This window comes from Cyphomyrmex costatus, unplaced genomic scaffold, assembly GCF_001594065.2.
Source record: "Cyphomyrmex costatus isolate MS0001 unplaced genomic scaffold, Ccosl1.0 scaffold205, whole genome shotgun sequence".
In the NCBI taxonomy this organism is placed as follows: Eukaryota; Metazoa; Arthropoda; class Insecta; order Hymenoptera; family Formicidae; genus Cyphomyrmex; species Cyphomyrmex costatus.
The window spans coordinates 121,932-143,929 of record NW_017276095.1 but is presented as its reverse complement, the minus strand read 5'-3'; the positions used below and the strand labels follow the sequence as shown (position 1 = coordinate 143,929).

The following is a 21,998-nucleotide window of genomic DNA, read 5'->3' as shown; positions in this document are numbered from 1 at the left end:
CCCCCCTTTCCCCCCCCCCCCTTTGCTTTCGATAACGTTGCATTATGAAATAGCGTGCAACAAAGTTGTGCGGCGCTGCACCGCCATTACCGCTAATTCCTTAAGTGAGCGATGCCTCGCTCGATCGAGGCTTTTTCATTGATCCTTTTGGAGAGTCTCCGTTCTCTCGAAGAGCCAGCCTCGTGAACGCTGATACGCGGTTATTAAAGGTCGATCTACTCCTGGCTCATCGATCTCCTCCGCCTTCTCCCCTTACTTTCCGAGACGCCCGTCGCTGCCGATTTATTCGAATTCCACCCTGGTTTTAATTATCTCGCTTTTCTCGCTCTCGAAAAGATACTCTAAGTCGGTCGCAATTAATCCGCGCAAATGTACCACTTTGGTTCTCTCGCCGCGATTTATTTCTCACCGTGACTCCCCACCTTCATTTCCGTCGATTTAATTGGCTTCAACCTCTTCATTTTCTTTAATTGCGACATATTTCTGCGGGCAAAAATATCGACATAACTTCGTTTGATAAGCGAAATCGGATTTTTATTTTCTGTCGAACAGGTCGTAATTGCAAAAGAAAGTCCTCTTTCATCATTTTACAAACGCTAAAATTATTTTATGCGACTGTCATTGTTTTTGTTATACGTACAGTTTGTTAGAGAGATAATATTGATTCTTTCTCTCTCTAAATTCTTTGGAATGAGAGAATCTCACTTTAAAAAAATAAAATCTCACTCCAGAAAGAAATGAGATTTCATTTAAAGTGAGTAAGAGTTTGGCATAACTTTTCTGTAAATTGAAACAAATTTCCCTCTTTTAATTCAGTGGCGGGAATGCCACGAAGAAATTCTGAGGATTTTTAGGATTCCCTCGGTGACTAGTATTGAATACGCGGAGTCCCATCTATCCCGAACCCCGCCGCCACGGCCTCTTAGAAAGACTAATAATTAAGGTAATGGCTACTTTTCAAGTGGATTTCCGTGTGGCTCGACGATCCAAGCGGCCTCCTCCCGGTCGATCGATTACGGTCACGAAGGGCCCCGCCATTTTGCTCTCAGACCCCTTTCTGTCCTCTCTTTACCTTCTTTGTATCCCGAATAGCTTTCTCTCATCTAATTCCTCTGTCCACCCCCTTCAATAATTGTGTATACTCATCGCTGATTTTCGATCGATCAATATCGCCGTAATTCTATTCATTCTTTTGTCGCGACGGCAATTTTAAATCGTTAGATTCGACGTGGATGAAATTAAATAGTGTAATGTCTACATTTTTTATCAATGTAGATTAACTTTATAATCTCGGTTTAATTCACTATATATATTTACCCTTTTCTAATACTCAGAACTATAAAAGAGAAAGATAAAAATAAATCTAGATTAAAATTAATTTACATTAATAGAAACGGATTTAAGTGAGAAAAACGGGGATCGACACTTGTAGGAGCACCGAATATCAGTGAACTTATTTTTAACTGGACAACTACCCAAAGATGAAAATTGTTTAAATGTTATTTCACGATTAAAAATATCGAAGCAGTGTACAAAAAAAATGTAAATTCCATTTAAATGATAATAATCACTATGTTTAAATATCATCATTTACTATTTGAATGTCAATTAAAGAACATTAGTTACCTATTGCACTTCTCTTCGAATTATTTACGATGGAAACGGATAATTCTGTAATATTTTAGCAATTTATTATAGATACTTAAATGATTGAAAGACTGAATTACCACGCGAGAGATTGTAAATTGTTTTCGAATACTCGCGCAGTCAGATAAATTCATTTTCAGACTAAGAATAATTGCTGTTTGTGTATATCTCAGAGACACGATAAAATTCTCCGGCTGAATGAGAAGAAATTTGATAATTCGCGTTCTGGCTGACGTATCACAAGCTCACCGCGAAATTGGTATTTATACGACTTCAAACGCGACATTTTTTTTAAACAGCAAAGTCGATTTGTCGAACCGAATAATCGTCGAGACCACAGTGAGCAGTCTTAACTGTATATCCCGATTTCCTAGGCTTCGCGGTGCTTATCTCTGCTCTAGATACTCGTGAGAAGACATTTATTCTTGACGCTATCTCAATGACTTTGTTTTCTCAAGTTTGTATCGTCCTCGTTTACACGCATATGTTGTATTATCTTCCGATGGTGCGAAGTAAAAACTTCGGCATTAAATCAGTCGAACCGTTTAAAATAATCGCTGTTGTTAGAGCGTTATTTAGGATTTGATTTATCGTTTTACTGTTACTTTTGGATTCTTATTTTTGGAACGATTAGTTATTCGTGAATTAGTATAGTATTGTAAATAGTAATCAATAACAGATAATTAAAAAATATATATGTATATGAAGAAGAAAACAATTGAATTTTACAATTTTAACAATTTTTTTTCTCATCACTTTATTTTAACTTTTAGCTCATTATTTTATTTTGTGTGTTGCTGTTATTTTCTGTATTCTATAATAAAACGCATGACTAATATTAAATTTTGGAGGCATTTATAAATAAAAAGCAAATAAAATATGTAAAAATGCTAAATAAAAACATAAACTATATACAATAATATTCGGGCTCAATTTTTCCATATTTAAAGAAGAAAAAAGTAAAAATCAAATAATTTCGAAAACCAATGTCTTATTGCATAAAACGATGTATCTTGATGACACCAATCACATAAGATCTAATCTCATATATCGAAATCGAATGTTTAGAAGATGACGGAAGAAAGAAGACTCTAACGACGAGGAAGACGAGGACAAGGCAGAAAGTCGACCGGCACGGCCGGCAATCTGGTACAATGGATTTTGAAGAGTGTAATTTTCGTCGGCACACAACAATGGCCATGCTTACCTACCTACGTATCTACCTACCTACCTGCCTACCTATCTACCTACCTACCTACCTACCTACCTGCTTTACCACGCTGTATAATCTCATCTTCTTCGCGCGCGGTTCTAATTTTCCGCGCATCATGGGAATCCCCTGCTCTCGCAACTCGACAGAATGCTCGACGTCTCTCGTCGCAATCAAAAGATTGTGTTTTTTTTTTTCAATTTTAGGAGGTTTTAACGAACAGCGAAATTTTGTTGCCTTAATCGTAATTCTATAATAACAGTCACAAAACTTGAAGTCTAAAGATGATCATATCCAATCAATACTGATAATAATACTGTGATAGTACGCATTAATATTTTTAGTATTTTTAAACTTTACACGATCAATATTATTACTATTATTGACAATATAATTTTATTTTAATTTTACGTAGTACAATATCTATTGGACTATGACATACTATGACATGGATCCTAATAAAATAATGATACTGATGCTCAAGAATCAAAATCACCGTCAGTATTCTACGTCAATTCATCAATATTAACTACTAAACTATAATACTTGATCAATAATATTGTCAATACTTGTTAATACTGGTGGTATTATTGACCTATTGTAAAGTAACAAGACCATTTTTCTTTATGTATTAGGATATTAATTTTTATTTAATGAAATTTATTGAATGTTCAATCTTCTACACTCTAACGATGTAAACACCATGCGGTGTTATTCTATACATATATATAATTCTCACTGTGTTGGTGCTAAATTAATACTAACATCATGGGTTTTAAATCTACACATCTCATGTTATCCACACGAGGATGTTGATATAGACATCAGAGGTTTTAAATTCATATCATGGTGGTAATTTAACACCAACACGGTGAGAATTATATATAGAATAGACACCGCATGGATGTTAAATCCACACCAGAGTCGTTAAATCCACACCGACATTTTTTAGAAGTGTATACGTTTTTTACACATAAATTCTCTATCATTGAAGTAGACACCGTAAATTAAAACAGATTCGTTGTACAATTATTTTCAAACCTGGAAATATCTTGAGACGAAAGAAGATTAAATAGATTTGCCTGTTGCTCGAATTGGCTCTGAGTATCTAGGTATAGTCAAGCTTCAAACGCGATAAATTCAGTTCGCGCATTTACACGGAAAAGTACGACCGGCATTAATCAGCGACGGCGAGTACCGAGTGTTAACCGTTCGAGAGGGTTAATACCGTCGTCTCTCTCTCTCTCTCTCGCGCGACCAAAGAAATACTGCTCGATATTGCAAGGCGAGGCGAGGTGAGACGAGAAGGCACAGGGTGGGATCGCGCGGTCCTCTTGATCGTCGATCAAATCGATCCCCGCCGTAAATCGTCCGGGATCGATTCGGGGAACGAGGGGGCGTGCCGGCGAAAGAGTTGCTCCGCTTCTCCGTCCGATATCGCACTGGCACCGCGATTCGTTCCGGCGAGGATCGCGGAAGATCCGCGCCCAAGATCGCGCCTTAATCTGATGTAAAGGTACTTCTTTCCCGAGACCCGCCCGTCGATCCGTACTTATACTATAAGATCTCGTCGATAACGATTTCTACGCGCCTAATCCCGCCGTGTCGAGATGGTATCTCGTCCCCGAGATCACCCTCTCTTTGCAGCTTGCGGCTCCCTCGAGAGTGGCTGATGTCTTAGGGTGGAAATCTCGATCCCTCGATCAGTCGCGATTACACTCGGAAGGTTGTCGTTCACGCTGTCACGACACTCATTTGTACGAAGACTCATGTTTGTATGCTCCTCATGTGGCAGCTGGTCTTTCAAAGGGTGAATCCTTTTAACCTCTTGATGTTTATTTGAAACATGTCTTGATAGGATAACTTTTATCTTAAAATAGTCTTGTATTTTTTTTTACGTTCACGGTGTCACTTAATTTTTAAACGCTTACTGGGATTCATGTAGATTCTGTTTTCTAAGTGTTTTTCATGTCACGCTGTATAGAAGGTACATCTCGTATTCCGAAGTGATTTTATCGACTGGCTTGAATCGAACAAATACAGAATAAGTTTAAAAGGGAAAGGAAATTAACATGAGCTTAGGTAGACTAATGATTTCAAAGGAGCGATGCCTCCGTTTAGATAGCTAGAAAAGAGAACGTGACTTCGTATATATTTGAATTGATTATTTTGAGAAGAGTGCATAAGTTAACTTTAGCAATGAATCAATGTAAATGGAAGAAAGAAAGTACTTAATTGCTTTTATATTCAATAGAATTAAATTATATAATTGATGTATATATATATATTATTAGTACATTCTTTCTCTCCTTGATGTTACGATTGAATAAGTTAAAACTTTGCCGACGTTTAATCGATGAAAATTAAATTAGCATTTTGCAATAATCGTCGAACTGAATTCATCTTTATTCCAAGAATCAATAAAGATTATAGTTAATCGAAGTTATTTTCCTTTATCTTCTAAAATTTTAACTACGATATAAAAAAATAATTACAAAGATAACGAGCGATTAGAATTAAATCACGCCAGTAAAGCTCACTTTAAACTCTCGATCAATAAATAATTTTTCTTTTTTATTCAGATCGCAAATTTTGTAGAGACAAATTTTCCCTTTTTATACAAACTACAAGTTTTTTTTATACAAAGTTACTACAAGTTTCGTTTAAAATTTTATTCTATATATCACCATGTGAAGTCAGTATTTATATTTTTTTTTATTTTTATTCTATGCGCGATCTATGATTCAGATTGAGTTTGCAGCTGCTTATTCAAGTCTTTCAGGTATCTCTCGCTCCTCATTGTAAAAATATACGCAAGGTGACCTCTCTCTCCATATATTTACATATATTCAGATGCTATCATCCGCTTCTTCACTCAGTCGCTTTTTCACAAGAAGAAAAGATTTTCAATACACATCCGTTGGTAATTATACTCGGAAAGCATACACAGTTGCGGAACAATTCAAATCTTATTCCATTATTAAATTTTTTATTTCAAGCTTTGTATAAATAATTAGCTTAAATTCGTAGAATCGGTCTAATTCGTCAGCTTATGAAAATTTGAATTCTTTACAAAACGCGCTTTTATTTAATCGTTCCTTATCGAATGCCTCTTATCTCTTGCCTCTTATCTATTATTTTTTTACAAATAAATTAATGTTATTATGAATGTAATATCATGTGAAACTTTTGTCTGCCGAAACTAATAAATAAAACGTTGTAAACCTAATGAACATATGTCCTTCATGAATTTGACTTGCGGTAATCTAAACTTTTTGGCTACCCCGTAAACAGACGCTCCCACGAAATACCGCGCCAGTCGGTCGACCGCCGATACAAGTAGAAAGAGTTGAAAAAAAAAAGGAAGAACGGAGTCGAAGCGATTTCGATTCCTAAGCCCTGCCGACAGAGCCAAACATGTTATTTTCTCGTTCGCGGTACCCCGATATTCGATCGACCAGCCGGCCCCGATTGGTCTCTCTTGCGTTTCAACCCGTCCCACCGCATCCAAGAAGCCATCCAATCATCGCGCAGACTGATAACGGAGGCCATAATTAACGCGATTTGTTAATGAGCGCCTGGACAGTCGACGACGATTGAATGAAAACTGCACGGACGAATTTAGTCGCCGCTCGGCTAGATCTTGGATCGGCGGTCGTGAGAGATCGATACGAGATCGCTCTGTTCCGTTATTCGACTGCATCTCTGTAAACCGGAAGTGATTGCGCATTCGGAATATCCAGATAGGAAATCCAGGATTTACGGAACGTCATGATCGATTCGCAAACAGTGATTGAGTGCGAGTCGCGTTAAAACATGAACCAAATAATTTCTAATTCTTAAATCTTGATAATAGAAGATTAATCCGATTTGAAATCACATAACTTTCATTGATGTTGACTTATCGGAATGATAATGTTTGACAGAAGACACTTGTAAATTGTAAATGAATTTGAGAACAACGCGTGACGGATATTTAATGGCGTATTCTAAATCTGAGAAAAATATCAGCTGAAAATAAAAGTGAGATAAGAATTCATTTAAATTTTTTTGATGAAATGCATCGCAATAACGTTCCAATAGTCTAGTAAAATAAGAATTACAAGAGTTTGGACAAAGAGATTCATATTCCTGCATAAAACATACATCATCAGGTGCTCTTTATCTATCTTAATCATATCTATATAAGATGTATAATCTGATTTATATATCTTTATAGATACTATTATATCGCGTCTGAGCACAATAATTTCTCACGGATATATTGGATAGATTCCATTAGAAGAAAATCAGCTAAAAAAGTAAGGTAAGTTGCTGCTACGCAGTGCCTAGAATGAAATATGTAAGTTATTTATATATCGCGATGATAATTCTAACAAATTTCTATATTTAATCTCGGTTTAGATTAATTCATAATCTGCTGTGATGATTTTCACTTTTATTTGTAAATTTAATATATTATAAATTATTAAGTTTCGACACAATCCATGTGATAATCATGTGATATTAGCACGTACAAACAGCGTGTCGTAATACGTCTGGATGCGATATCGCATAACGAGAAATTGATATACTAATGTCGCGACATGAAAACTCACGCCTGAGTGGTTTTCCATGAATAATATTCACAACATCGAACAACTATATCGAATACATAGATGTCACGCGATAACGTCAGTTTCTTGAGAATTGTACGTCAGCATTGCCGCAGCCTCCACGTGACTGTTAGCAATCGAGCCACTCGTTCATCTCATTATTATACGAACAGCTGCTTGTGATACAACTAATTATACACATGTTATTTCTCCTACCGCGCACAATAATTACAGATACGAGAGCATTTCGTAATACCCATGCGTACTTTTACGTTCGTTTAGCGTGCCATTCTTAATTTCGCTAACTACATGTTTAGGTACCTAAGGTACCAAATATTACTTTTTCGTATATTGAAAAATATTAGAAAGAGATAATTGTCGCGTAGCTAAAGTTTGCGAAGTATATTTATAAAATAAAAATATCCTTTCGAGATTGAAAAATTCGTCCAAAACTCTGGGCAAATCTCTTTGTTAATCTTGCAGAGAGAAAGAGAAGTTATTATCAAGATACTTATTATTCTTTTTTTTTTTTTTTAGAAAATTCTATTTGCCGATTTACAAAGAAATTGTATAGATAAATACATGTTTGAAAATAATTTTGTTAGTCCACAAAAGTAATTATTATAAGGAAATATCAAGCATGATCAAGCAATGCTTGACATTCTAGCAATATATGTTTGAGGGTCTTAATAATTATATTGATTGTCCAATAAAATTATTTTCAACTCTATCCAGTTAAATTTTCAGATACTTTAACATAACCGTTTCTTCCGTACATGAAGCAAAATTTCAAACGTTTTGTTTTAAACGATTTTTATAAGTTCTTTGTGTCTATCAAAACACGTCGTGGAAAAAGAGGCTAGAAATAAAATAAGATAAGATCGGGTTTGATGCTAATGAGGGGCTGGGACTTCGCGGAAATCTCCAAAAATTCTAATTACTCTGTTGTTACTCGGCCTGAAATAGATGAAAGAAATTTTCACGCGGCGTACATCGCTTACGGAACGAATCGCAACGTAAAATTGCTCCTAGCGAGCGTAAGCAACGGAGTGGTATGCATCGCATGTCACACGCCGTATAATTAAGCTGCGATATTTCCACCGAATACAAAACATGTAATTATCTCATCTGGATTATAGTACCGTGCTCCCTAATACCGAAACCATACGTACATTGTATGCGGTTCGCGGGTAAGATACCGCCCGCGCCGGGCTAGTTGCTGCAATTCTCTGTTCCTTCGTTTCTAGAGCGGCGCGGAGAGAACACGAGATATAATTACGGATCTTACGGGGACAGCCATTAAAGTCGAGTTAATCGCTAACGTCGCGAATGCAAAGTGCATGAGAAATTATTAGAATTTATTCGTATCTTATTAATATATACGAATTATATCAATAATATACAAATAAACGGTTTCATGCGTATCTAAGTTATTTTATTTTCTAATTTATACCAGCAGTTTACATCTGCTCGCAATATACTTATAAAAATAATAAATTTATTTACCTAGTAATACAAAAACATTTGAATTTCATTTTATTCATTAACATTACAGCAATGTTACAATGTTGTTAGAGTATTTCTAAACGTTTCTTATTTACTGTAGGTAAGCGTTTACATGATGTCAAATTTCAGTTGAAATTTTACTACTTAACAGCATAGCGTTTTTCTCGTATTATTGTATACAATTAAGTTCGCGCATCAATAGTGACGTAAAACTAAAAATTATTATGGAAAAGAAATACGAGCGGCGCGGCTTTTGCCATCGTGCGTATTTCTGCATGTTCGTAGAAGCAGCTGCACAACACGCGGCTCGGGGGGAATCTATTTTAGTCCTTGCCACGAATCGTGCCGCACACGAGGACGTTGCGACGAGTTTTTTGCGAAAAAACCTCATATTTCTCGCGGCGTTCCTTTCATTCTGCGAGCGCCGTCAACATAATTAGCGATTATTCTGTATTTAAACGTGTGGCGCACGTTCTTCGCAGAACATGTCCCGTTTTTTACGGATTCTTGAAATAAAAGAGAACTTGTTTTTCGTCGCGTCATCATTTCGAACTTCTGCCACAATCAAAGGAAGATTGATAACAATCTTTGCGATGCTTTAATCAGTAAAACTGATTTCTTTTTTTATTAATAGCGTGACGTAGTCGGGTATGTTAAGTTAGCACCCCAACTATAGTACTCAGAAGTTCTGATTAGAGTTCCCACTTCCTTTTGACGAGACGAAGAGTTCCCTATAGTTAATAACAAGAGTTCCACCACTCAATAAACATTTTTTTTACATTTTTAAAAATGGGGTGCTAACTTTTTAATTTCGAGGTGGAATAGTTCTGAGCAGCTTAATAGCTTCAATTTGCGATTGCCTAGAGTTCCTGATATGTAAAAAAAATTTTCGAATATTAAAAAAAAAATTAAAAATTTTTTTAAAATTAATTTTTAGATACAATAGTTCTGATGATAATTCCTGCTTCTTTTTGACGATACGAAAAGTTCTCTATGATTTTTAATGACATATCCGCTTAATAATCATTTTTTAATAATTTTTTAAAAATGGGGTGCTAACTTTTTAACTAAATTCAAGGTCGCATAGTTCTGATCAGTTTAACAGAACTATTTTATGAATACCTAGAGTTCTTGATACATAAAAATCATTTGGATTGGAAGAATACATCAATAGTAGCGAGCGCTCACTCCACTGTTGAGTCTGCTGAACGCAACCACTGTGTTCAGTAATTGGGTTTTCTGTTTTATTGAAGACTTTTTACTTTTTAAATTTAAATCTGTAAATCTCTCTTTCTTTCTCCCTTTCGGTTACAATTAACCCTTCGTAAGTATATACATATTTTTATTTATTTCGTAGATACACTGAGTTTTTTTTGTCAGGTCCAAATTTTTTTACTGTTCTGGGCTTTTAAAAAAATCTAGAAAAATTCTAGATTATGTACTCTTCAACATCTTTGCTACTCTCTAAGATGTATTAGTGCATTATTATACTGACTTTAGAGTGTTACATTGATGTAATCATCAGCGATTATTTATTGTGTTTTTCAGTAATACCACATTGATTCATTTTTATTAGAGTTTATAATTTCTGCAGATTTAAATGCATTTCAATTTACAGAAAATCGCAATCTCTAGAAGTGAACATCGCTGATGAATCTGATGATTACATTGCAGTTATAAGTGTAACATTGAAATCACCGATTCACTTTTAGAGAGTACATCGTGAAATAGTTATTCAACTCAAACGTCAAGATCTTCATATAATAAAAATTTGTATCATGATATTCGAATAAATTTTACTTACGCCAATAAGGAATCAAATGAAAAATAAATAATATTAATATTATAATATTGAGTTAGCTGTTCGTAACATAATATACGTAGATAACAAAGCTCTTCTCCATTGGCGTAAAATGTAAAATTTTCGCCATTCACATCCGTAACCTGAATCTTTAAACTTCAACGCAAATTTTTATAATATAATACGTTGTTCCAAACTTTATAAAAATTTGAAAAAATTCTCTCTTGCATACTATGAAAACTTCAATATGGAGTTTTTACTATCATAAAAGTTAAATTGAATTGTATATTTTACTTATTTTTTTATAGATTTTAATTTATCTATCCTAATTCACAATAAGAAAAAGTCAACTATGTCTTTCGAGTCCAACATTTGTCAGCAAAGGGTTAATTTGAAATTGAACCGAATGTTAAGCAATTTATTTAAACTGACGGCGTTTAAATCAAATAAATAAGGAATGGACCAATATGGAAGATTGAGGTTAAATATTTAGTGCTTACTGGAAGCAAAAAATTTACTGAAATTTGTATTTAGAATTTACATTTAAAAATATTAGGTACCACAAAAGCTAATCTCAAGAAGGATCTTTGGTTCTTTTCTTATGTGATTTATTCATATAACTGTATAGATTATTATTGCTAATGGTTTGTTGTTACGATTATTAACATAGGTAACACCATTACTGAAACGCTCACGGAACCGACAATGTAACCTCGAAGTTTGTGGTTACTTTAACCAGTTTTGTCGTACAATGCCCCGATTGTGCGTGTAAGATATATCTTTGTTGTTAAGATTGAAAGATGACGAGGGCGATTCTCTTTCGCACGAATTTACACTCGATAAATCAGCCCGACGTTTAACACCCGCCTGTTGCGTGCAAACGTGGAAAGAAGATTTGACTTCTTACTGAAATACCTACAGATCTGAAAATAATTTTGTTTAGAGGATCAAAATAAAATTGTGTAGGACAATTAAACTGGTGGCTAGAATATTAAAACTTTGCAATATTGTCATTAATACTTAGCGTTCTATATATTTAATTCGATGATCGAACAAAATCATTTTCTTATTTTCAAATCGAGCTAAATTTACACTCATAGGCACTCATAGGCATTTTAACAAGACCATCCTTTCCGTGTGACAACTACTACTTTGCTTTACATAGTTGCCAAATTAATGTTAATTATTGTAATAATTTAGTTTAATTTATTGTGTATATTTTAGAATTACATTTATATTTATATTGAAAGATGCAGAAATAACTAAATACACAAAAGATGAGGCACCAGTATGATTTTAACAATAGATAGATAGGTAGTCTGAAGTATGACAATTTAGCAACGTGGCGCGAAAGTAAGCGAGAGAGTAGTATAATATAGGAAGAGATATAAAATATACAGGTTATGAGCGCTACAAGGAGGAACCGATAGTCTAGCGATTATCGATGGTCTATCGAGAGATTATCAAAGAGCGGGAAATTGAATTCCTAACAGGTACCTATACGACAGAGTTTATATATCAAGTACATTTTCAATATAATGCGAAAATATAAAATAAAATATTCATAATAATAAGATTGTAGAAAGATAGAGTAACCCAGATGTTTGGTTTTTTCTCGGGCATGTGCTCTTTTTTTTTAAGCATTCATCATGTCTGGGATGTACTCCTACTTGGTACTCATTTTGAGAGACAGCAAAGGAACCGAAAAGGTGAAAAGTATTAAGCCTATTGCATAAAATATATAGTGCTCTAATTACCAGATCATTGTATCTGTGATAAAAAATTATTAGGTATTATTATATTAAGGTTTTTTCTAATACTGCGTTCATGTTTTTATGTTATTCGGATTTTTAAATGTACTCTTTTTCTTCTACTTTTGAAAATTCAAATATATAACTTATAATATATAACTTTGTATTACAATAATTTAACCTAAAATGTCGTTTTTTTGTCCTATTCTTGAGTCTTATAAGGTGCCTTTTCATGCTGATGCTTGCTTAACTTGTTTTGATGCTGAAAATGAGTGTCAACATGAAAAAGCACCTTAAGCGTCCTATTTTTATACTAGTTTTCAATCAGGAATGTTTACATAGTTTACGTAGGTTAGATCTGATCACTTTACACAGAGAGAATAAATTGCAATTAACAATGATTTTATGACAAAAACTTAACCATCCTATCGCAAAATGAAGATAAACGAGGAAAGTGGATAGAGGAAGGTAGCATATTGAAATATTTGGTGGCTATGTAGGAGGACAGAGCTCTGAATTTGGCGGAGCGATAGAAGTGAAAGAGGATAAGAAACTGCGATAACGGGTGTCTGTAGTGGATTGGGAATGGAAGTCGGAGTGAATATAAGATTACATAGATAAAGAGGAGAATTAGAGCGGAGAAGACGATAAATAAGACAATATAAATAGAGACTAAAATGTTATTAGATTTTTAATCAACCGTAGCTTTGATATCTATAATAGCGAAATATGATCACGCTTACGGATATTGTAAGAAAAACGGAGACAGGAAAAATTCCGTATACGCGCGTTAGAATATGCTGAAGCATTTGTTATAAGTCAAGGCCGAAATATAGACTAGCAGCGTAGTCGAATAAGAAAATTACAAGGAGTTGCGATACAAGAAGTTTCTGTGAAATTGAAAGGACATACCGAAAGGGATATAAGAGGCGAAGACGTAAGAAAGCTGTCCGACACTTGGTAATGACATGATCATTAAGTAACCACGAGAAGAATCAAAACAGATATCGAGTATTTTTATGGTTTAATGATCCACTCGTTGTGATTTATGACATGTGCCAGTCACTTTGCAAATGATTAACAAAGAGATGCATGTGCCAAGCTACGAAAACTCATTACGATCTCAGAAGATCTCCGATCGATCTTACATATGCAATTTGCAATGTATAGTTACCGCTGATGACTCATCGCAAAAAAACTACATTTATATTTTAAACATTCTATGAACATACTTTTTTGCGACAAGATAATGAGGAAGATACACTGTAAAAAATAAAATGTTAATTTTTACATTTATGCATATCTCAAAAAGTCCACTGTATATCTTTAAGTTAATATAACATTTTATTTTTTACGGTGTATGTGGAGGCAACTTAGAGGAATTCATTAGAGGGCGTGAGATACAATTTTCAAACGCGTCTTTTCGATACGTCCGTCAGATACCTACATTTTTCAACGCACTTCTTGAATAAATTTGGACTTTGCCCGACACAAAAATCTCGCGCATCTACTTGTAATTGTAAAACCACGCGCGTCAACAGAAAAATAAGATGGAAACTAAATGGCAAATATAATGGCCGTTTGCATAAATTATTAATGGTTCACGAACGTATTGTTCTACGAAATTAATTTCATGCATGTGAAACATGCGTGCGTGCACATTCTAGTTTATTTTAAGACGTTTGTTATTTTTTATTTTTTCATAACCGCGCTTCTCTTTTCGTTTTCGCAGGATGGTGCTGGTGGTGGGCGGGGTGGTCCTGCAGGAAGACATTCCTACGGACAGCAGATCTTTGTATGCGGCTCATCCGGTATACCGCGAAAGCGCAGCTCAGCTGCACTCGATGCCAGCGAAGCTTGTCGGTCCGGTGGGCCTCCTCTACGTACAACAACGAGAAATGGCTGCGACGCTGCCGCATGACAGTAAGTATACAATCTCGATGCGCCACATCAAACTGAGTCTAAGGAAACAAGTGCAAACAAACACGAACGAACAACTTGCTTCAATGCGAACGGCGCGGCGCCGCTGACGAACGTTCGTGCTTGTTCGCGCACTTATGCTCTTTTTTATTGAATGGTGCAGTGTATCAAATTATTTTCTAATTTCACAATATTTGTCTGGCCGACGTCTGTAAGATTTTTCTCTTAACTTTTCGCCTTAACTTTCTGTATTTGGCAATAGCTGATCCGAAATCACACTATAGGTTGTCGATTACGGTTACCGATTGTTGGTTCTAGTTTAGCCAATCATGATGTAACGAATGTGAGTCAGCTGCAACGTGATATTGGCAAAAGTAAAACCGACAACCAGCAACCGTAATCGGTAACCTGTAGTGTGATTATGATTTAAAGATTTTATCAAGTCAAATTAGTTGAGCGTAAGGGATACTATTCAGAAATTTTACTCAGGTGCACCCAGGTATTATTTTATCCTTGTATAACATTCGGTAAACAATAAAGATAAATATCTAGGAATACCCGAGTGTGGTTTCTGAACGTGGCCAAGAGAGTCGAAGTTAATTTGAGCAAAGTTTTCTCAACCATAGTTACAGGGTTTTTGCTGCATTACCAACACTACGTGTATAATAGTTATATCCGTTGCAGAGGGTTTATTTTTAAATTAGAGAGATCATATTTTACTTCCACTTTTCTTCTCAAATTATTTATGTGAGCGTCCACAGAATATTTCCATGCAGCACAGAACTCTAAGAGACATCCTAAAAATACAACCACAGGACATATATTCTTATGTCCTCTGGATATCTCATTTCTAGGATATCTCTTGAATAATAAAATGTGCTGTATGGGAATTGAGCTCGACTTGGGTTCGCTAGATCCAATTAAACGACGAAATGTGGATCAATCATTCCTGCGGGAGAGAGAAGCATAATGAACCTTTTTGAAAAATTATAATCTCTCGTGGTATCTAATGAAGAGAATATATTATTGATGCAATAGCCACGCGATTTCCGTATTATCTCGTAAGGAGATATCGAATGTTACCGGCTACTTTTGACGTGATATCGCGAGATTGACGCAATCCGTCAACCTACCAGCTGTGATTGCGTTAATTATGAGAATAAAAAAAACACAACCGCACGAGCGATAAATCAACAGATATCGAGCATTATTTTGCGCGTTATCGGGCAATTGTTTATAATGTAAAATTACAATCCAATTTTTCAGATGGTATAACTTTCAAAAATAACCGAGATTCGTTGTTATGCTGCAATACCAACGATGCAGTAAATCTTGTAACGAGGCATATCTTTCTCCACATGTTTCACTAAATCTGGATGAATCTGGTAATGTTTCGCAATGGCGATTTTCTTATCTTTCTCTCGGAAACACATAATAAATTTTTATTAGTAATCTTTATCAGCAAATAAAAAATTATCGCATAAAGAACTACCGTACTCTTGTATGTAACGTATAGTGTAAGTGTAATATAATATATTAAAAATATATGTTAAATCGACAAATTGTGTATATAACCCGTGTTTGCGTCTTTAAAAAAATATCTTTTAACTTTACAATTTTTGCAACACGTGACAGTACGATAAACATTTGAGGAAAGATGGAAGCAAGATATAACTTAATTTAAGGATATAATTAAAACATATGAATAAGAACATTATTTCTCTTGTGAACATGAAGAGATCTTTTTTTACAAAACAACATTCGGCAGAGTTATCTTTGAAACACAAAAATTTATCTTATATAATTGTGGAAAGTTTTTGTTGCGTATCGACGAATGAACCTAACAATCCGCAGTCTTTTGAAGCGCTGTATTTGCTCGAACGTGACAGACCGAATGTATGTTGCTATATCGATTATTCTTTTTTCCCTTCACAGAGAACGTGAACATCCTCGGTTCGGACGACATGACCACATGCATAATCGTTGTCGTCAGGCATTCCGGTGAGTATATTTGAAAGTACAATCGTGCTCATTATAAAATAGCTGCCGGTTGCATATAAATGACCGCTTGCGGCACGACAATGAAAAGAAAAAGAGGTCGGAATAACGCAATGACGAAGCGCGACTACTTGATCGGTATCGCGTTGTTGGAAAATATTTAATACGAAACTCATATAATTCTGCAATATAACACTGATCTCTCTTTTAACATATATCAAAAGTATCTATTTTTTATTTCGCGGTTCTGTTATTTATTTCTATTGTTTATATATATAGAAAGAATTTTCTCTTAAAATTTACTCTGAAAATATGATAGTGTAGTACAATACTTTAAAGATTTTTACATGCACTTCGGTAAAGTTAATCAAACTTATTTTATATTTTTTTAGTAGTGACTAAGAGATTTGCATAAAATTCTTCAAAATACGATGTTGTTCTGCGATTTTTAGGATAAACTCTAAGAAAAAATTCTCTCCGCTGATACACAAGTTTTGATTCTCGTTCGCACGAGAATATAATTGACTTCTCTCCATGGTATAACGTCTACTAACATAACGATCGAAATATGAAATGCCGCTTCTTTTGAAAAGATGAATCATTTAATGGAACCAGTTCTGCCATTCGGGCTTAAGGGAAAAAGTGCTGATTCAGGTTACGATTCACGTCCATATCACGAAGTCATTTAAATGCCTTGCTAATCTTACGATATCAAGTTTAAAGAGCTTCGGAGAAATAATTGCACTTTATGGTTCACAACGAGCTATTACATAATTTTCTATGACGCTGTAACATTAGCTAACTACAAATAAGAATATGTTACTATAATCTCGTGTGCTCTCGTGGACATTAAAAATTTATTAAAATTGTTATACACGGCTTCTTTTTCAACAAGCGTAATCAATTTGATATTTATAACTAATACCAGATACGAATTATATGAACTTTTTTAAAATGTTTTTTCAAATGATAATGCATTTCTTATCGCACAACGGAGCTTATTACATTATATCATACTTCTCAAGGAAACTGTCGGATAAGTTTTCCTTAGCTTTCTCTTGCTGAGACGACAGTGCATCGCGACGCAAGCTGGGTGTCTCCGATCGTCTTAAGGTTGCGCGTGAATAATGGTCGAGGTAGAAAGCGACTGCGAAAGTACGTAATTAAGTAACAGTTCGCAATATAAGAGTCCTTTTGTCGCAAGTTCTCTCCCGTCCATTCATCGTTGTTTTGTGTTCGCATAACAGTTGGATAAATGTTCAAAGCTAATTGTTAAAATAAATTGTCGCCTTTGTTTTTCAATTAGTATATACAAGACGCTTCGCAGTGCATCAATCTTTAATAATCTCTTTTAACATTTCGAGAATATTCACATATTTCCAAACGTTATTTTCTGTTCTACTTTATTTTCATTATTAAAACTAATTAGAATTTAACAAACTATAATTAATCTTGAAATCGCGATTTCGGATTTATGTTGAATCGTTTCAGTGCACAACGTGAGCGCTTTTAATCGGTTTTTCGATCCGATTAAAAGCGTGAAAATATCCACATTGATAAAATTGTTTCCTGTAATTATCATGCCGCAGTAATTACCGTTTTCAGTAATTAATTATATTTGTGTTCAAAAATTAATTTCTCTTTTAATCGATATATTCTTTTCGGAAGGAAGAAGCGTAACAAGTGGTCCCAAAAAGATAATAGCGTACAAACGATAATGACTCATTTGGCCATTTTGATATTTTTCTCAATTTTTTCAGTATCCGTTTAGTTTACTGATTAATAATGTAAATAATTGTAATGTAAAGTAATAATTGAATTAAGTAACAGTCAAAAGTTTATCTGGTCTTTGCGTTGCTAATTCGCAGGATATTTGTTATACTTTATTTTTTATAATAATAACTAATAATAAAATAATTAGTTTTTAAATAATATTCAACTTAATAGATATCTGGTTTTCTTTAATATCTTAAGGATTTTGAATGTTATATTTTTAAATGGTGGATTTCAGGTTCGGGCGCCGCAGCTTTGGCGCACCTTGACGGCTCCGGAACGGAAGATGCTGCGGCGGCAATGATCCAGAGGGTAACGGAACTTGCCCTCGGATATCCCGATGGTCGCCTGGAGCTGCAGTTGGTCGGCGGCTACTCCGATCCGAGAAACTATTCTGAGGAATTATTTTACAATATACTTTGTATGTATATAAATATATACATATTTTTGACGTATATAGTATTTCTATTATTAGAAAGAAACATTTATAGGTACTTTCTATTTAGTGACACAAATATCATTCTATTTTTCCTGACATTCCAATGAGTAACAAAAATAGAACGATACTAAAAAATATTAACAGACGGATTGTCTTCTAGCTGCATTTCACAAGCAACCGGTGGAGATCGATTTAACGCTGTGCTGCGTGGGCGAGCTGAATACCACTGTGAGAGGTGGGATTCATTGGCCGTTGATCTACGGTATCGGACTGAACGTGAAGACAGGCGAAATCTTTCCCGCGACTTTCCCTGACAAAGGTCCAGATCAGGCACTAAGGTGCGCCAGACAATTGACCGGGGGTCAGCAGGTGTGTGTACGCAACGTTTGCATTAGTAACACTAGTTGGACGAGTGAACATGACTTAAACTTCAAATAAAAAAATTACTTAATCTTACAGTCTATAAATAAATACAAACTACTGAATTTTAAAATCGACCAATAAGATTAAACACAATTAAATAGCATTTTTCATTCATGTATGATAAAATATTGAGTATTAATATTAGGTTGTTCGGAAAGTTCGTTTCAAATTTTTTTTCTAGCTCAAAATAGTATATTGTACATTTAAAAAATTAGCGATTATGCCATTCGATAGAGCAAAGTTTCAGTTTTAACAATCTGATCTTTTAATTGCGGTACGATGATTTTTAATGGAGTTATAAGCAATTAAGATCAAAATTTTTTTCTTTTATTTAACTCCTGAATAACTCAAAAACAAAAATTTGTAGGAATATTTTAAAAAAACTATTTTGTAGGGAAAGCTTCAAGCTTTTACGATAGGTAATCGAAAATTTTTGCAATTTTTTTGGGTACATGAAAGACATAAATTGAAAAGAAAATTTTTTATCTTTTTCAGCTCGTAGTTGTTTATATGTAAAACATACCAAACTCACAAAAACTCAAAAAATACAGTAGCCTTTCGAAAGTAGAAATTTCACGCTTTAAAACTTTTTTTAAATTTAAATTTTATTTATTTTTTACAAAGATGTGTATATAATTTTGAGCTACAAAATTGAGACGAACTTTCCGAACAACCTATAATAATTAATTAAATAAGATATTATTAATCAATTAAATGCGATATAAAATTTTATTTTGCATATTCCATCAAAACTGAATATACATTCTTTCTGTCTTTATACACAGGTTTTGGATATATATGATTGTGCTCTGGGGTTACTTAGAATCGGTCCATTTAACTACGATCCTTTACGTGGTGTGGATCTCTGGCTAGCGCAAACTGATCAGTTCATCCTGCAGCACCTGTCCACATCACCGGAAGTGGAACAACCACATTTCGTATCGCAGGTACAACTCTATTTGAAACATTATACAACATCATCAATTTCTCGGAGGAACAGAAAACATCAGACGACAAATCCTGCAATTGCACCGTTTCCCACGCACCATTAAGCAGCGATGAAATTTCTGTTTTAGGTACGGGCAACGCTCAAGTATATCCAAGACAATCAATTTCCGGCCGTCACCGTCTTCCGAGATAACAGACCTCATTACTACCGTCGAGACGAAAACACTGGTGTCTGGCAGCCGATGCGATACTAAAGCGTTCAACAAGCCGCAGATTCGGTTAGGGTGTTGCGTGATGGTTGTTCGACAAAATTTTCGAACGATACGAAGTATAATAATAAATTCGCGAATTGACGAAGCATACGGAGTAGGACGATCAAACTATAAGAATATAAATCCATTAATCGAGCTTGATACTGCATCTTTTGATCGCGGTATCTTCGCCGAAGTTGTTTAATCCTAAGTACGTCCGTTTGAAAAATTGACTCGAATTTACAATTTGTGAGCAAATTGCGGAAGTCAGCGTGCAATAATTGCAGCCCTCGTCGGCTGGCAATTATCTGTGATCGACGAGAAAGGGACGTCCGATTGGGAGGCAGCCGTAGAATCGAATACCGATCGAAGTGGTCGTAACCAACTAAACCAGTACGTTGATCGATGCCTTAAAGGCCTGCTCACACCGGAAGACGTCTCGCGAGTCGACTGAAGCTAAGGTGCGGATTTGGATATGCATTACCGAATGCGATTTGTAATATTTGCAAATAAAGTTATCAGACAGTAGTTTACTCTGTTATCGAGTAGAGTAAGCTATGAAATAAAATAAAATAGAAATAATTTTTTGACAAACAATTTTCCAAAGATTTTAATATGCATTATTCTGTATTAAGATGCAGATAATGCATATTTTACTTTGCATACGTTTTATATATTAGGTCTATAATTTGAAACCCGCCGTTTAGCGATAAATAGCTGTAGCTTTGACAATCGTCAGCTGTAATGATTGAACAAGGCATCATTTATAGTTTTGACCTCTGTCGATAATATTCAGTATATAAAAGTTTGTGACAACAACATATCTATTTATTGCGAAGAAGATTCTGAATTTCAACCAAATAAGCATCATTTGCTCGAAGCTTTACTTTTCTGTTTCAATTTGAAGAAAATTGCTGCTGAATCTCATCGAATGCTTGTTAAAGCTTACAGAGAATTTGCTCTATCGAAAACAACTTGCAAAGAATGATTTCGACGATTCAAACTTGATGATTTTGGCACGAATAATAAAGAACGTCCAGGCCAGTAAAAAAATTCGAAGATACAGAACTGCATGTATTGGTGGATAAAGATCCATGTCAAACACAAAATCAACTTGCAGAAACGTTGAATATTATTCAAGCAGCCATTTTCAAGCGTTTAAAAGCCATGGCAAAGGTATACAAGGAAGGAAGATAGATACCATATGAATTGAAAGAAAGAGATATCGAAAGGCGAAAACCATCTCCGAAATGCTGCATGCCAGGCAAAAAAGAAAGGGGTTTTTAAACGAACTGTGACTGGCGATGAAAAGTGGATCTATTTCCGATAACCCCAAACGCCGAACATTTGCGACCCAGGCCAACCATCGACATCGACGCTAAAACGCAATATTCATGGGAAAAAGGCCACACTCTGTATTTCGTGGAATCATGAGCTGTTGAAATCTGGTCAAACAATCACAGGAGATCTCTATCAACAATAAATAATCTGTTTGAGCCGAGCATTGCGCGAAAAACGACCAGAATATGAGACAAGACATCATAAAGTGATCCTGCTTGATGACAACGCTCGACCTCACGTCACAAAACTTGTCAAGGAAATATTAGAAGCACTTCGCTGGAAAGTGCTACCCCATGTAACTTATTCACCAGACTGTGCCCCTTTCGACTACCACTTGTTTCGGTCGATGGCACACGCACTTATAGAGGAACACTTCAACTCTTATAAAAACGTTG

At 35.0% G+C, this 21,998-nt stretch overlaps 1 protein-coding gene across 2 annotated transcripts in view; it reads left to right on the top strand.

The window, feature by feature from the left end:
- Nucleotides 1–20,744, top strand: part of Ntan1 (N-terminal amidohydrolase 1) — a 64,136-nt gene extending 43,392 nt beyond the window's left edge. The window contains exons 1-7 of one of the 2 annotated variants that reach the window (XM_018539216.1): nt 7,150–7,163; nt 14,243–14,433; nt 16,366–16,431; nt 18,440–18,622; nt 18,801–19,009; nt 19,849–20,010; nt 20,140–20,744. In XM_018539216.1, the coding sequence (XP_018394718.1) occupies nt 14,244–14,433; nt 16,366–16,431; nt 18,440–18,622; nt 18,801–19,009; nt 19,849–20,010; nt 20,140–20,265 (936 nt within the window). In that variant the 5' untranslated portion in view covers nt 7,150–7,163; nt 14,243 and the 3' untranslated portion in view covers nt 20,266–20,744. Of the gene's footprint in view, nt 1–7,149; nt 7,164–14,242; nt 14,434–16,365; nt 16,432–18,439; nt 18,623–18,800; nt 19,010–19,848; nt 20,011–20,139 lie in introns of those variants that run through there. The other variant, XM_018539215.1, reaches the window with a different exon arrangement.
- The last annotated feature ends 1,254 nt before the right edge of the window (nt 20,745–21,998 follow it).